The sequence below is a fragment of the Salvia miltiorrhiza genome, chromosome 5 (assembly GCF_028751815.1).
Source record: "Salvia miltiorrhiza cultivar Shanhuang (shh) chromosome 5, IMPLAD_Smil_shh, whole genome shotgun sequence".
Classification (NCBI taxonomy): domain Eukaryota; kingdom Viridiplantae; phylum Streptophyta; class Magnoliopsida; order Lamiales; family Lamiaceae; genus Salvia; species Salvia miltiorrhiza.
Window position 1 is genome coordinate 46,201,510 of NC_080391.1, and position 15,878 is coordinate 46,217,387.

The 15,878-nt window shown below is 35.4% G+C and overlaps 2 protein-coding genes and 1 pseudogene across 2 annotated transcripts; all 3 read left to right on the forward strand.

Annotated features, from left to right (window-relative positions):
* The first annotated feature begins 587 nt into the window (after window positions 1–587).
* On the forward strand, window positions 588–4,689 carry LOC131024559 (uncharacterized). Its single transcript, XM_057954074.1, has 6 exons — window positions 588–696; window positions 787–1,431; window positions 1,545–1,938; window positions 2,023–2,235; window positions 4,456–4,548; window positions 4,640–4,689. The coding sequence occupies exons 2-4, from the start codon at window positions 1,298–1,300 to the stop codon at window positions 2,215–2,217; spliced, it is 723 nt and encodes a 240-aa protein (XP_057810057.1). The 5' UTR covers window positions 588–696; window positions 787–1,297; the 3' UTR covers window positions 2,218–2,235; window positions 4,456–4,548; window positions 4,640–4,689.
* LOC131026006 (uncharacterized) lies at window positions 4,634–7,402 on the forward strand. Its single transcript, XM_057955786.1, has 10 exons — window positions 4,634–4,687; window positions 4,921–5,334; window positions 5,415–5,648; window positions 5,730–5,968; window positions 6,049–6,249; window positions 6,343–6,450; window positions 6,534–6,603; window positions 6,667–6,774; window positions 6,860–6,952; window positions 7,198–7,402. Exons 1-9 carry the CDS (start codon window positions 4,634–4,636, stop codon window positions 6,947–6,949), a joined length of 1,518 nt encoding a protein of 505 aa, XP_057811769.1. The 3' UTR covers window positions 6,950–6,952; window positions 7,198–7,402.
* Window positions 7,403–7,816: 414 nt separating this feature from the next.
* On the forward strand, window positions 7,817–9,219 carry LOC131026007 (3-oxoacyl-[acyl-carrier-protein] synthase I, chloroplastic-like; annotated as a pseudogene).
* The last annotated feature ends 6,659 nt before the right edge of the window (window positions 9,220–15,878 follow it).

Sequence of the window (15,878 nt, forward strand, 5' to 3'; positions counted from 1 at the left end):
AGTTTTACCGGATAATGTAAGATATGCTATCACTAGAGTATGTTTTTTTTTCAATGTGTTGTGTGGCAAAGTTATAGACGTCTCGAAGTTAGATGATATTCAAAAAAAGATTGTCACGACTTTGTGTATGCTAGAGAAATACTTCCTTCCGTCGTTCTTTGATATCATGGTTCATTTAACTGTCCATCTGGTACGTGAGGTTAAATTGTGTGGACCAGTATGGTATAGATGGATGTACCCATTCGAGAGATACATGCGGGTATTAAAGAGTTATGTGAGAAATCGAAATAGACCAGAAGGATGCATGGCAGAATGTTATATTGCTGAAGAGGCTGTCGAATTTTGCTCAGAGTACCTATCGAATGTGGAAACTTGTGGCATCCCAACAGCACAAAAGGACGTTCAACTCACAAAGCCTTTATCGAGTGCAACTATGGACTCCAAACTAGAGCAAGCACATCGTTATGTACTTGAAAATAATGCTGAGATTGATCCTTATATCGAGTAATATATCCAAACTCATACACTTCTTTCAAATAAATAATATATTATTATTTGGGTACCTGCTAATAATTGAAATTTTTCTCCAGGCAGCACATGTCCTATTTGAGGACAACATATGCTAGACAGTCTAAGAATTTAACATGGTTACAAGACGAGCACCATCGATCATTCATTACTTGGTTGCGTGAACGAGTAAGTTAAGTTACTAGTTTTTGGTTCAAACTATAGTAAGACATGAAAATAAACAACTTATTTTTTATTTTTTATTTATCTTGTTACTAGGTAACAAAGGAGAATGCCCAAATATTTGGTAAAATCAAGTGGATTGCGAAGGGACCTAGAAACTCTGTTTTCAAGTATCAAAGTTACTTGATTAATGGAGTAACATACTATACAAAAAAGCTTGATGCAGTACGTGCAGTCCAAAATTCTGGAGTAAGCTTAGTTGCAAAAACCATGCAACGTGCTAGTGCAAAGGATAAAAATCCTGTTGTGTCTGACATGGTCTTCTACGGAATTATTGATGAGATATGGGAAGTTGACTACAACGAGTTCCGAATTCCAATGTTCAAATGTCAATGGGTAGACAGTAGAGGTATCAAAATAGATGACCTTGGGTTTACATTGGTTAACTTCAATAGAGTTGGGTTTAAACAAGAACCGTTTATCTTGGCAAGTCAAGCGAGACAAGTTTTCTACATTGAAGACCCTTCAGATAGCCAATGGTCTATTGTACTTGCAACCCCTACTAGAGAGTACTTTGAATGCATAAATACTAGTGAATTTGAAGGGAATGTCCTGCACCACCCTTGTCTTAGTAAAGAGTTTCCTAATAAAGATGATGATAGTACGGACGACAATGAACCACTATATATCCGTTCAGATTGTGATGGGATTTGGATTGAACATGACAAATAAATCAATGAGGTTCTTGTATTTTAATTCCTTTTCTTTGTGTAAGATCAACTTTATTTATTTCTTAAATTATATATGTATATTGGGAATAATGCTAACTAAATTTTCTTATAATGTCTTTGCAGATTCATGACAACCATGCGTACACGAAGAAAACAGCAAGGCTTGTCTGAGTTTAATAAAAAAAGACGATTAGAGGACAACAGCAAAGATGCAGATGTTGAACTGTTTGATAACAATGCAGTAGCAGATTCTCAATCTACTAAATCAAATTCCAAGAGTAGCCAATGTTCTAGGTCTAAAAGAGGGCGTACACAAATGCATTGTCTGGCAATGCAAAGAGTTCAAGGTGTAAAGCAAGATGTTGAGTTGAATGAGCTAGGGCAGCCCATTGGAAAAGCCGGTACTCAACTACAAAGTTATATTGGGGTTCTTGCTAGAGAAAAGGTAAAGATCACTTTTGAGACATGGCACAATGTTCCTGAAGATGTGAAGGAAGACATTTGGGAGTCTGTAAATGTAAGTATAAATTTACGAATGAATTATTTATTAATATATATACAAATAGATCATATCTTAATACTAATGTGTTTCTTTTGGCAGCTGTCTTTCAATGTTGATAGTAGTTGGAGGGATTCATGTATCAGCTCTGCAAATGACAAGTGGCGTCAATTCAAAACAAAACTCACTAATGAGTATGTTTATGGAAGAGCTGATTCACCTGAAGAGATGCAGACACCACCTGAAAAATATCCTAGCATTTCACAGACTGAGTGGACTACATTTATCATTTCTTGATTTAATGATAAATTCAAGGTAATTCTTCATCAAGTACTGCATGTTGGATTTGTATACTGAAAGCAAGAACTTTATGCTTGTATACAATGATTCCTGTTATTCACTATTCTTATCTCCTATCTGTTTGGTTTTCATGATTGCATATGTATGTTCTTTCTCTCTGTATAAGTAGATTATATGGTGTGTTGTAGATCACAGAAGGTCATATAATTGGAATAACCTTAAGAGATATAATATATTCACAGCCGAAATAACTCTAGGACAAGTTATTGGTTTAGGCTGCAGTATTGATGGAAGTAGTTTGTCTTGGCTACTTGTCTATACTGGTACGTCATTACGTATTGATAGGACCACAGTTTGAGATGTATTCTTCTATCTGACTTAAGTGAAGAATCAAGATCTCGGTGACTCATAAATCTTAATACTAATAAGTATTCAGATATATATGTTAACTCGTATATCACTTTGACTTACTATGGGTGAAAGTTATATACTAACTCGAGTACTCTGTATCTTGGGTGATAGCGGTTAATATATGATATTTGATTATCTGTATTAGTACCCGTATCCGGTATAGGATAATGACATCCCCTTAAGGAGCTCAATAAGGTTTATTGCGCTAAACCCTGCAGGTTGATTAAGTTTCAGGCGTAATAATAAAGTTTGAGTGGTACTGCTTAAGGAATTATTAAGAGATTAATTAATTTAAGCTGTCAGAGCTCTAATTAATTAATGGATGTCGGATATTTTAAATACGGAGATTTAATAAGTCTAAATACAAGCCCCGACTCATCACCGGCAATAAAGGGGTAAGTCAGTATCGGTTCTCTAGTGGAATGAACTGATATTTATAAATTAATTATGGTCTGGGCTGACCATGGATAAATTAATTTATTTGAGGCCCATCTTTATTCCTTGTATCTGGTCCCTGGGCTGGCCCAATGTCTCCAAGCCCTAGAAGACAGTAATTTTCGGCCCTCTCACTAATGTGGCGCCTCCTCCCTCTTTTCTGTATTTTAAATACAGCTGTCAGCTCTCAGGAAAAATACACTGATAAAAAAATTAGGGTTTTGAGAGCAGAGAGGGGGCGCAGAACGTGATTGGCTTTTCTGTCTTGGGAGTTCTCATAGTTCGTTGTCCATCCAACGTTGGGAATTGAGCGGGATACAGTCGAGAAGATCAGAGCTGGAGTCTGAATCATTCGACGCGATCATCAACCATCTGTGCATCCGTTTCTCAAGTAAGTTTTTCCTAACACCTGTGTGCAGCTGTTAAATTCATAGGAGCATGTTAGGAATTAATCGTTGTATGATGAATTAATAATAATCCAAGAAACGATCATCGGGCAATCGAGTATTAATTCAATTTAATATTCCTTCACTGCACTATTAAATAATATTAATATCTTTATTAGAGTTTATTTCTTAACACAAACAAAAGTATTTGTTGGTCAATATATATGTGATTCAAATACCACATGTGTAAGAAGATACTGATTCTTTTCTTGAAGCCTTATTACTCCAAGAATTTTAGGACAATGCTTTTCTTATCTTTCTTGATCTCAAATAGTTCTTATCTTTCTTGATCTCAGAACTTAGTAGTTTCTTCAACAGAGATGGCTCATTTTTATTCTCTCTATGCAGGTTGGTCGTTTGGTTTTGCAAATTTGCAGAATGACCATTTTCATATCTTTGTTTCTTAGATAAGCGGTCACTATGCTGGAATATGCGCTTTCTTATCAAACTTGTTATGAAATTTGTCCCTCTTCCCAAATGCCTTATTATTTTGTTTGTTGTTACCATCTGTCTGTTGCTCAGGATCCGATAGGTAACAAGATGGTAACAAGGCTTCCATTTTAAATTAGAGCAGGAATTCAAAAAATTGATAATCATGAATGATCAGGGACATATTTCATATAGTTGCACATATAATTCAAAGAGGTTTCTTTTGGGCTTTCTTTTAGACCTATTGAATTGTTTACGCTACAACTTTATTCTTTTGTGGTTTTGGTTATGACATATTGATGTTTATTTGTGTATGATCTGGTGCATTGATAAGAGATAGTATTAGCTTTTCCTGTAATCCATAAAATAAATCTTCATCTTGAATTGAGTTGGATGTCTGGTGTAGTTTGTTCCTCTCCCTCGTTGTGTGTGTGTTTTTTCACTTGTTCCAGATGAGTGCAGGCGAAATTAAAAGTTCATTTTCAATTTTTATTTTATGACATGTGTTTTCTAGAACACGAGGGCCGAATTAATAGCGAGAAGAGGCAAGTGCGTTAATCCTTATCGTTTATCTCGAAAAGGGTATGCAAATTTTGCCAATGAACATGTAAGTCATTTAATGTTTTTTTTTTTTTGTGTTTGTCTATGAAAATGAAAGTCTTAAGTATGCTACCCATTCTAAAATTGTATACATGCAGCCCGAGATTTTGACCAATGACAAGGAGATTAATCAAGCAAAGCTTTGGGTATGATGGAGATGAACTGAGCAAAACAGTTTCAAAAATTGTAAGCTCATTTTTTTTATATTTTTGGTAATGTTTGGATGATGTAGCTGAGTTTGGTTACGAAATAGATTTAGAGTTTGTAATCCTATTTATATTTGATATCAAACCACACAAAAATTAAGATGTAATAACTTATCAATGTACTGTTTATTATTTAAATTATATATTATATTATATTGAAATACTTTACATAGGATGAGTATATTGAAAAGAAAGTAGAAGGGAAGTTGAAATCACAGGGACCGAAAGGCACTACATTACTTGAAAGTGCACTTGAAAAAGAAGAGCACAGAGGGCGTTTGAGGGGGATTGGAGGACAGGTTAGTAAAACGATGTACTTCAAGATTCCTAGAGGAAAGAGATGCAACATCAATGTTTGTAGTCAACAAGAGTTGAACGAAGAAAAAAAGAAAAATGCTGAACGAGACGCTCGCATAGCCAAATTAGAAGCATATGTTTACAAGACAGGCGTGCATGATATTGATATCGACGAGAAAGGCAGTTGGTCGGTACATAATGAAAATCAAACACCAAAGCCTGTGTTTGATGACGTAGTCGATGACAATGACATGGATCTGCAATTGCTCGACGATGATAACATATACTTGGTAATATTTATTATTTTTATGTATTATATGTAATTTGTAAATACTTAGCTATAAATGTGATATTTTTTTTTGTTTTTTAGGGTAAATTTGTAGAACTAAGTGTCGAATCGAGCAAAAATGTTGGCACTGGCACAGTTGTGAAAGTCTACGGACCTAATGATAAATTATATAAACGATGCATGCGTGTAGTCATTGATGAAGCAATCCATGAAGATGCTCTTTTGCCTTATCCAACAGAAGACTACGAAAGCATTGGCGATGCAGTGGGATCACATGTTGAATGGCCTATACGTCTTTTCAAGTTGAGATATGAGGTAAGAGTGTCATAACTTAATTTTTTGGTGAAATTTTTAAATATTATATTATATAATATAAGTTTGCTTTTATTGTGATAGAAACCGAAAAAAGAAAAAGCACAAGAAAACAACAAGGAAACGATAGATATTACAGCTCTTCCAAAGCCTTTGCGCATGTTGTATATTTATGGCAAGCGTTCGGGCAACAACCATATAACTATTGAACTTGATGAGAATGTCTTCGGAGTTAAGCACAACTTATATGTAGATATGGAAGACATCGTGCCTTTCTGCCAGTTGAAGCCAATATCTTATATGTGTATTGCTACCTACGTATGGTAATTACAAATTTTAAGTTTACTTATCAAATATAGGCTAGGGTATGAATTAGCTTGTGATCTTATTTCTCCGTTTGCAGCTTCCTACAAAGCAAGTTGAACATGTTACCTTGGGCCGATATGGTTAGATTTGTTGACCCATTGAATATAGGCTATATTCCAACTACGAAAACGGATGCAGAAACTGCGAATGAGAATATGGAATTTAGAGCACGAGAATTGTCAAAAAGGTTGATTGATACAAAAATCAATCAAATTTTCTTAGCTCCGTGTAATGTGGAGTAAGAATTCTCGCGCTATTTAAATTTTATTAATAAGCTATTTAAATTATATTATTAATAACATTTCTCTAATCTTTTGTGGCTTAAATGTAGATATCATTGGATTCTTACGGTGATTGACCCTAATAAGGGAGAGATTGCTATCTTGGATTCCCTCTACAAAGGAATTCATGATAAAATTTGGAAAGAAGTCGTGGAATTGTAAGTTTTGTTTTGTATCTGTTTATATCTTATTTCTAGCATATTTTGCCAATGCATGCATTACGTTATTTTTATATATGAAGGGCCTTAAGGTTGTTCAATATGGAGAAGAGAAAGAATGGAAAGAAGAAGCCTGATTGGACAGTACTGAAGGTATTTATTCAAACATAACTTGTGGAATTATAACTATTCATTATTAATGAAAAATTAATGTAGGTTCCGAAACAACCGGACTTGACTCAATGTGGTTTCTATGTGATGAAGTACATGAGAGAGATAGTGATAAATAGTCATCCTTGGACGATTGGTTCTCTACAATCTTTGGTAATAATTGTGTATGTTAAATTGTACAATCTTAATAATTATTTGCCTTCGTTTTATTTTCTAAATTATAATATGTACTTAACAGTTCAATGCTCATGAAAAGTATTCAAATGAAGAGATAGATGTAGTGCGATCAGAGTGGGCAGATTGTGTTCAAGAATATATAAAGGAGTAAAAGGTAATACATATATTTTTCTAGATTTAATTGTCTGTGATAGTTGGGAAGAATTAATTAGGTTATATTTTGTATGGATCTTTTTGAATATTCTTTAGAAAATGAGTTTGCGTACTATATATATAATTGTTAATTGTTGTTGAGGAGTATGGAACACATGTATTATTTTAATGTAATTATTGTGTATTGACAGAATGACAACATGTGGCTAATTTGTTTATGATCATTTTGATTGTGATTGTGTGAAGGATATGTAGTGGTGATGGCAAAGAAGACAATATTGGATGTATTGGTTGATGCATCACATTTTGAAGGAACGAAGGAGCAACAAGTGTTAACTCATTTGAAGGCTAAGATTCAATTTATTTGGTAGTGGACCCACAAATCATGTTTACTCATTTTAGTTATAGTTTTTGTTAGAATTTAGCTTAAATATTAGTATTTTGTAATGGAATATGGTCGAATTGATTTGGACGAATTTTAATTGTAATGAATATTGAAATTTTCTAATGATTATATTATAAAATTAAAATGATTTTCTTATGCTTTTAAATAATATTGAATTTCCAGAAAAAAAAAATTCTTATAAATATATGATTTAATCGATTTTAACATTATAAAAGAGCATGATTTTTTTGGGACCTACGACACTGCTCAAAAACTGAGGTGGTATATAAGAAATAAAATGGGTGTTTTTCTACTACGACAACAGACAAAAGCTAGTGTGATATACAAAAAACACTATAGAACTCGGCACCTACGACACTACTCGAAAACCATAGTAATATTGAAGATACAACAACGGACCCTATGCTCTCAAAGACCACAGACAACGTCTGTTGTCATAAATATCTATGACAACAGGCAATGCCTGTGGTATTTCAGCACCTTTTTTCAAGCACCAACGACACTACCACTTATAACAACAGACATTTTCTCTAATAGACAATAGGCAATGCCAAATGTCTATTAGCTTTTCTGTAGTAGTCCCACTTACTCCATTGCAGCAGCTTGTGCAACTTCAAATTACTGCTTCATCGCTGCTGCAAACCACATTAGACGAGGCGAGGCAGATGTGATGGTGGCCGGTGCCACGGATGCTGCAATCATTCCATTCGGACTAGGAGGTTTCATAGCCTGCAGAGCTTTGTCTAACAGAAACAACGAACCTCACAAGGCATCGAGGCCATGGGACAAAAACCGCAATGGTTTTGTGATGGGAGAGGGTGCTGCTGTGTTGGTATGTACACCTATATTTGTACTAACTCACAACATTTGTAGTATAATATATATATAGCTTAAATAAATACAAGTTATATGAATTGATCAGATAATGGAGAGCATGGAGCATGCCATGAAAAGAGGAGCCAAGGTTTATGCAGAGTATTTGGGAGGTGCAACTACCGTTGATGCTCATAACATTACAGATCCACACCCCGACGGCCTTGTCGTTGCGTAAACCATAATCAAGGCCTTGGAAGATGCTGGAGTGGCTGCTGAAGAGGTAATCCGATTCATTTTTGTGTGATTCAACATCAAAAACTAGTCAACTAAGATAAATATTTGTGATTTTCAAGGTCAACTATGTGAATGCTCATGCAACGTCAACCCAAGCCGGCGATTTGGCTGAGGTTAGAGCCATCAAGAAAGTATTCAGAAACACCTCTCACATGAAGATGAATGCCACCAAGGTCCAAATATTATATTTCTTATAATTTTAGAGGGCTAGCTAATAATTAATATATCAATTTTCTTTTTATGATTTGAAGAATTTGTTTCATCAGTCAATTATCGGGCACGCACTAGGAGCGGCCGGTGGGGTGGAAGCAATAGCGACGATTAAAGCAATCAACTCTGGTTGGTTACATCCTACACTCAACCAAGATGTAAGCTTGAATTTATGCAAGTATAGAAATTAATCAAGTCTTCTTAGAAATTGTTTCCTAATTCAAAGTCATGTTAACTAATTAAACTTATGTGTAGGAGTTGGAGGCTGAAGTCACCATTGACACTGTCCCAAATGTAAAAAAGCAGCATCAGATAAACGTCGGTATGAAATCCTCTACTATTAATTTTGAATCAAAATATAATTAGCTAGATATATAGTATTACAACATGATTCTTATGATTATTGCAGCCATATCCAACTCATTTGGCATTGGAGGCCAGAATTCAGTTGTTGTCTTTGCGCCCTTCAGCCCATAAAACGGCCGGCCTCACATTTTTCTATATATTACGTTTTTGGTGTATGAAACTTTCTAATAATGTATAAAAATTTGATGTTGCGCATTCCAACAAAAATGATTTGATTTTGCAATTAATTGTTATATGATGAAATTGAACTTTTTTACGAAATTAGTAGGTTATCCGATCCTATATAAACTAAGAATTATGTATATGAAATAACAAAAACTGACTTGTATATTGAATATATATTTATTGAGATTCTTGGTTAATTAACAGATTCAAGTTAATGTGTTAAATTGTTAATTGGAATAGTTGGTGATTTATCATCCATCGGAAAAATCATACTTCCTCCTCCGTCCGCGATATTATTTCCACTTTTACCATTTCAGTCTATCTACAATATCATTTTCACTTCCATTTATAACAGTAGGGTTCAGATAACACTTTATTTTTCTCCACACATATATAGTGAGATCCAATTAAACTCCACTCACACCAATACCCACCACTATTATCAACTACTATCCACAATGTATGCCTACTATAAAAGAGCCTCATTTTATAAATTTGATTTGCCTCAGTATATCCCTGCTTTTAATCTATTTTAAGGGCATGCAATAATATAAGTATCATATTATTATTATTTTAATTTTTTTTGTTTAGTTGATTATTATCATAATCATGAACATACAAGAATTTCACCCCAATCATAATTTTAAACAAATTTGTTAAGATTTTATCTATTTATCACATATAAATTTATTATTTGAATCCAAGACTTATTAATTTTTAAACACAAATTTATTATATAAATTCAATAAATGTTAAAATATTATTTTTCAGTAAAATAATTTGTGTTATATTTCCGTACAATACAAGTGTATCTTAAAACACTTACTTCAATAAATCAAACTGTTTCCCATTTGAAAGAAACCTCAAATTTAAAAATGTTGTTAGACTTCTCTCGAAAAAAGAAACAAAAAAAAAAAGAAACTACTAGCTAGACACATTGTTTTTTAATTCCCAAAGAAGAATGGTATGTAACTTTTCAAAAAAAAAAATCTAAGAATCTATAATAATAATAATAATAATAATAATAATAATAATAATAATAATAATAATAATGTTAGCTAGTAAGATTTATAATATCAAATAATAGTATTAATGTTATCCTTTTACAAAAATAAAATTAGTAAAGTTCACTACAAGAATTCAGCTCATAGACAACATAATATAGACAACATGCTTCTAAACGGGCTGTTATAACCAATAGCAATTGTTTTGATAGCCAAAATGTTATAGAAAATCATCATCTGTTGGTAGTTGTTTTAACTTTTAAGCATGTAGAGATTTGCTAAATGAGTGAAGCATGTTCATCTTTTAAACCAATGTCCAGTGCTTGCTCATTGACTTATATTTATTGCTTTTATGGCTTCTATTTTTGTTTTAACATTCGTCCTTGGCTTGTTTGACTTACCTTTTGCAGAAAGACAATATAAGGAATCAACGTGAGCATGTTGTGCTTACTTTAGCCAACTCACAGTCGCGACTGGGCATCCAATAGAAACTGATCTAGTTACTGCCTCAATTAAGTTTGCTTGTCAGTTATGTTTCAATGTAATATAGGATGATGAGCAATGTTTCAATGTAATATAGGATGATGAGCAATGTTTCAATAGGATGATGTTTGATTTTAATGTATGAATTCTATTATTAATTTATGTAATTTTGGCTTTTAATATTATGTTTTTAGATTTATTGAAATATATATTGAAAAAACAGAAAATTTTAAATATAAATATAAAATAAAAACTGTAATATAGATAATGATTGTCAGTAAGAGAATAGACAACGGACGCCCAACTGTTGTCTATTCTCTGATAGACAACGGTCAGGACACTGTTGTCTATTTGAGAATAGACAACGCTGTTCCGACCGTTGTCTATCAGAGAATAGACAACGAATTTCCATTCGTTGTCTATGACCGCCCTTCAATAGACAATACTCTCATTTACAACATTTGATTTCTTAATAGACAACGTCTTTTGACCGTTGTCTATTAGCGTTTTTTTTGTAGTGGTTAAATCATGTTAAGAACAGATGCCAATCTTGGCTTCAGCAATGATGCACGAACAAGAAATTAATACCTATCAATCTATGAACCCAAGAGTTTACGTGGTTCGACAATTGTCTACGTCCACGGCAGAGTCACTTTCTATTAGATTGAATCACTCGAAAAAGTTTACAAGAATACTCAGCGATGATGAACAAAAGTGAAAACAATCCTCTCCAGATCTTTCCTCTCACAAAATGAACTCTTCTCTCCAGTGTATTCTCCTAAATCGAAAATTACATCAAAACCTTATACAAAATGTCACGAACAAGGAAGATGGAATGGAGATTCTGGTCATGACCGAAGGTTTTGGGGATGGTTTGGCTGGAACAGAGGAGCTCGCAGCGAGTATTGTGAGTTTGGAGGAGGATGAGAACCAAGCTAGTGGCTAAGTCAACTGAAGAAGTTGAAACCTACAGGACACGTGAAAGTGGTGGGAGATCCAACGTGGCCTATCTATCTTTATTTAATTTTAGTATTTGTTTTTGTTATGTAATTATGTTGATTTTACCTTGGTCCCCACTTTGTTTGGCCATGGTATATATTGTACCTGCATGAAGTTGAAACCCTAAGCATTATGAATTATCTCTCATCTGATCTCGCCTCCCTCTCTTCTTAATTCTTCTTCTTCTTCTTATCTCTCTCTACTCATCAAGATCTCTTTTTTACAGAAAGTTTACTATCAAAATCTCATAACAATTACAATTCTTGGCTTATCTATTACATTGGTATATCAGAGCTTGGTTTTTGCTTCTCTTTAGCAAAGATCGGAGCTGGGCATGGCAGACGGTACGCGTGTTAAAGAGCTGCAAGATGCGCATAAAAAATTGGATCAGCAGCTGCAAGCAGAAACATTAAAAAGAAATGTTAGTGAACATCAGTTGAAGGAGCAGATCAAAGGCCTTGATCTGAAGATAGACAGCAAGTATGATCAGATGGCTAAATCCTTGGAAGAAATCAAACAACATCTCATGAGTTTGAACAAAGGGAAAGAAACTGAGAGTCCATCTATTCTGGGTCCAACGCCATTTACAGCAAAGAATGGAGGTAATCCTTCTAAATCCAGTAATTTCTCTTCGGGATTTAAGTCAGATTACTCTACTCAATCTGGTTCGAGTTCAGGAAATTCTTTTCATAGAGTTGATTTTCCTAAGTTTGATGGTACTAATCCTAGAGCCTGGATAATCAAGTGTAACACATATTTTAAGCTATCGGCGGCTATGTCCGATGAAAACATGGTCCAACTGGCTGTTCACAATTTTGAGGGTAAAGCCCTCCAATGGTTACAGAATTTCGGGTGTGATCAATTGTTTGCTATTAATTGGGAGCAGTTTCTGGAGGTGGTAGCTATTAAGTTTGATGACTTGAATGAGGGGAAGATAGTAATGGAGTTCAAAAATCTTAAACAAACAGGGAGCTATGACAGTTATGTGGAGAAGTTTGAGGAACTCAGGGCATGTTTGTTATTGAGCAACAGCATGAGTTATGCCGAAGAATACTTTGTAGCTAATTTTATCAGTGGTTTATCTGATGAAATGCAAGGCTTCCTGCTTCTATTCAAACCAAAAACTCTAATGGAAGCTATTGAGATTGGTAAGCAACAGTTGTTTACCTTGGAAGCCTTATCAAGAAGAGTCAAGCCATCTCAGAAACCGTTTCAGATGCAGGGAAGTAACTATAAGAGGCCTGAGGCGACAGTTGTACATAAACCAAACACCCCTAACAACACCAAATCATCAATCAAGCTGCTCACTAGTGCAGAGATGGCTGCACGAAGGGAGAAGGGGTTATGCTATAATTGTGATGAGAAATACATATTTGGACATAAATGTAAGCACAAGATGTTTTACATGACAATGGATGAAGAGCAAGAGTTAGCTCACTTGCAACATGAAGATGAGGAAATAGAAGTAGTGTTTGGGGATGACCAGCCAGTTGATGAGGTTTATATGACCATGGAATCTCTAATGAACAGTCCAAACTCTACTACTATGAGAGTTGTAGGTGAAGTTGGTACTAAGCAGTTAAAGATACTTGTGGATACAGGGAGTACTCTTAGTTTTCTAAGAGAAGGCATGGCTAAGGAATTGAAATTGTTCCTTGAAAAGGATATGCCTATCGTTGTTAAGTCAGCTACTGGGCATAAGTTGATAAGTAGACAGAGGGCTCAAGATTTTACGTGGACTATCCAAGGCCATCAGTTCACCTTCTCACCTAGAATCTTAGGTAATGAAGGGTATGATTTAATTCTTGGCAGTGATTGGTTGAAGTTTTCGACCCCTATTGGTCTAGATTATGACAACATGACCTTCACAGTGTTTACTGGAGGTAAAAAGGTTAAACTGCGGGCTGTTACTGACACTGCTCAATTTCAGATGGTGACCACAAATAGGTTATATCAGTTAGTACATTACCACAGTGATGAAATTGAAGAAATGTACCTGCTTCTACATCAGGAAAGTGTTGCTCAGTATCCAGTTTCTACATCTATTTCTACCCTTTTGGAGGATTACAAGGATGTCTTTGATGAACCACAAGGACTACCACCAAAAAGGGGGGTTGAACACCAGATTGTACTCAAACCTGGTAGTGTACCTAAACACCAGTTTCCTTACAGAACAACACACAGTAATAAGGATGAGATTGAGAGGATAGTGAAGGAGTTATTGGAGACTGGTATAGTTCAAAACAGCAGGAGCCCTTTTGCTTCTCCAGCAATATTGGTTAAGAAGAAGGATGGTTCTTGGAGAATGTGTATTGATTATAGATATCTAAACTCACTCACTGTTAAGCATGATTACCCTATTCCTATCATTGATGAACTACTCGATGAGTTGTGCGGGGCTAGCTACTTCTCTAAGCTAGACTTGAGATCAGGGTACTTCCAGATTTTAATGAAGGAAGAAGACAGATATTTGACAGCTTTCAGCACTCACCATGGGCATTTTGAATTTTTGGTCATGCCTTTTGGCCTTTGTAATGCTCCTGCAACATTTCAGTCTCTAATGAATCAAGTGTTTCAACCGTATTTGAGGAAGTATGTATTGGTTTTCTTTGATGACATCTTGGTTTACAGTCGAAATTATGATGAGCATCTATTACACCTCAAGGCTGTGTTGGAGGTACTCAGGTCAAATATTTTATATGCTAAAATGAGTAAGTGTCAGTTTGGTGTGCAAAGTATTGAATACTTGGGCCATATTATTTCACAGGATGGGGTAGCTACTGATCCACAAAAGGTAGATAGTATGCTTAACTGGCCTATGCCTAAGACATTAAAACAACTCAGAGGTTTTCTAGGGCTGACTGGGTATTACAGGAAATTCATTAGGCATTATGGGGTGATGAGCAGGCCCCTTACTGAACTTCTGAAGAAGGACAATTTTAAGTGGTCTCCTGAAGCTACTAAGGCCTTTGAAGACATAAAACAAGCTATGGTTTCAGCGCCAGTATTAGCACTACCTGATTTTACTCAACCCTTCACATTGGAAACTGATGCTAGTGGGGTTGGAGTGGGAGCTGTTTTAATGCAAAATCAGAAGCCAATTGCTTTTATGAGTAAAGCCCTAAGTCCTAAAAATCAATTGCTATCAGTTTATGAAAGGGAATTCCTAGCTGTCATCATGGCTGTTCAGAGATGGAAGTCATATCTTCAGGGCCATAAGTTCTACATTAGAACTGATCAACAGGCATTGAGGCACTTGTTGGATCAAAAGATAATGAACCCTATACAACAGAAGTGGATCACCAAACTTTTGGGGTTGAACTATGAGATCCAGTATAGGAAAGGAGTTGAAAACAAAGCAGCTGATACCCTTTCTAGATATCCTAGAGATGAAGAAAGTTGCTGCTCAATCACTACTGTCACTCCTATATGGATGCAAAAGGTTAAGCTAAGCTATGAGGGGGATACATATTACTCTCAGGTTCTAGTTTCTAAGCCTGTTGACCCATCCACTTATGCTGATTATACTGTGGTTGCTGGAATTATTCAGTATAAGGGAAGAGTGGTGGTAGGATCTGCCACTGACCTTCGGCAGATTATCTTAAATGAGGTGCACAGCACACCTTTTGGAGGGCACTCTGGGGGTACTTACTCAAGGCTCAAATCTTTTTTCTATTGGCCCAATATGAAAAGAGATGTGGAGGCAATGGTACAACAATGTGACATATGCCAAAGGAACAAGGCTGAACATGTGCAATACCCTGGTTTACTCCAACCTTTACCTATTCTGGATAAGTTTTGGACCCATATCACCATGGATTTCATAGAGGGGTTGCCTAAATCTTTTGGAAAGGATGTAATTATGGTGGTGGTGGACAGGTTAAGCAAGTATGCTCATTTCATGGCCTTATCTCACCCCTTTACAGCTCAAGGTGTAGCTAAGTTGTTTATGGATAATGTCTACAAACTGCACGGGCCCCCAATTAGCATTGTTTCTGATCGGGATAAGGTTTTCACTAGCCAATTCTGGAGGGAGTTGTTTAAAGCCATGGGTACTAAACTGGAGATGACAACGGCATATCACCCTCAATCCGATGGACAGACTGAAAGGGTAAACCAATGTTTAGAGGGATATCTAAGGTGTATGGCTGGTGCTACCCCTAAACACTGGGTAAAGTGGCTAT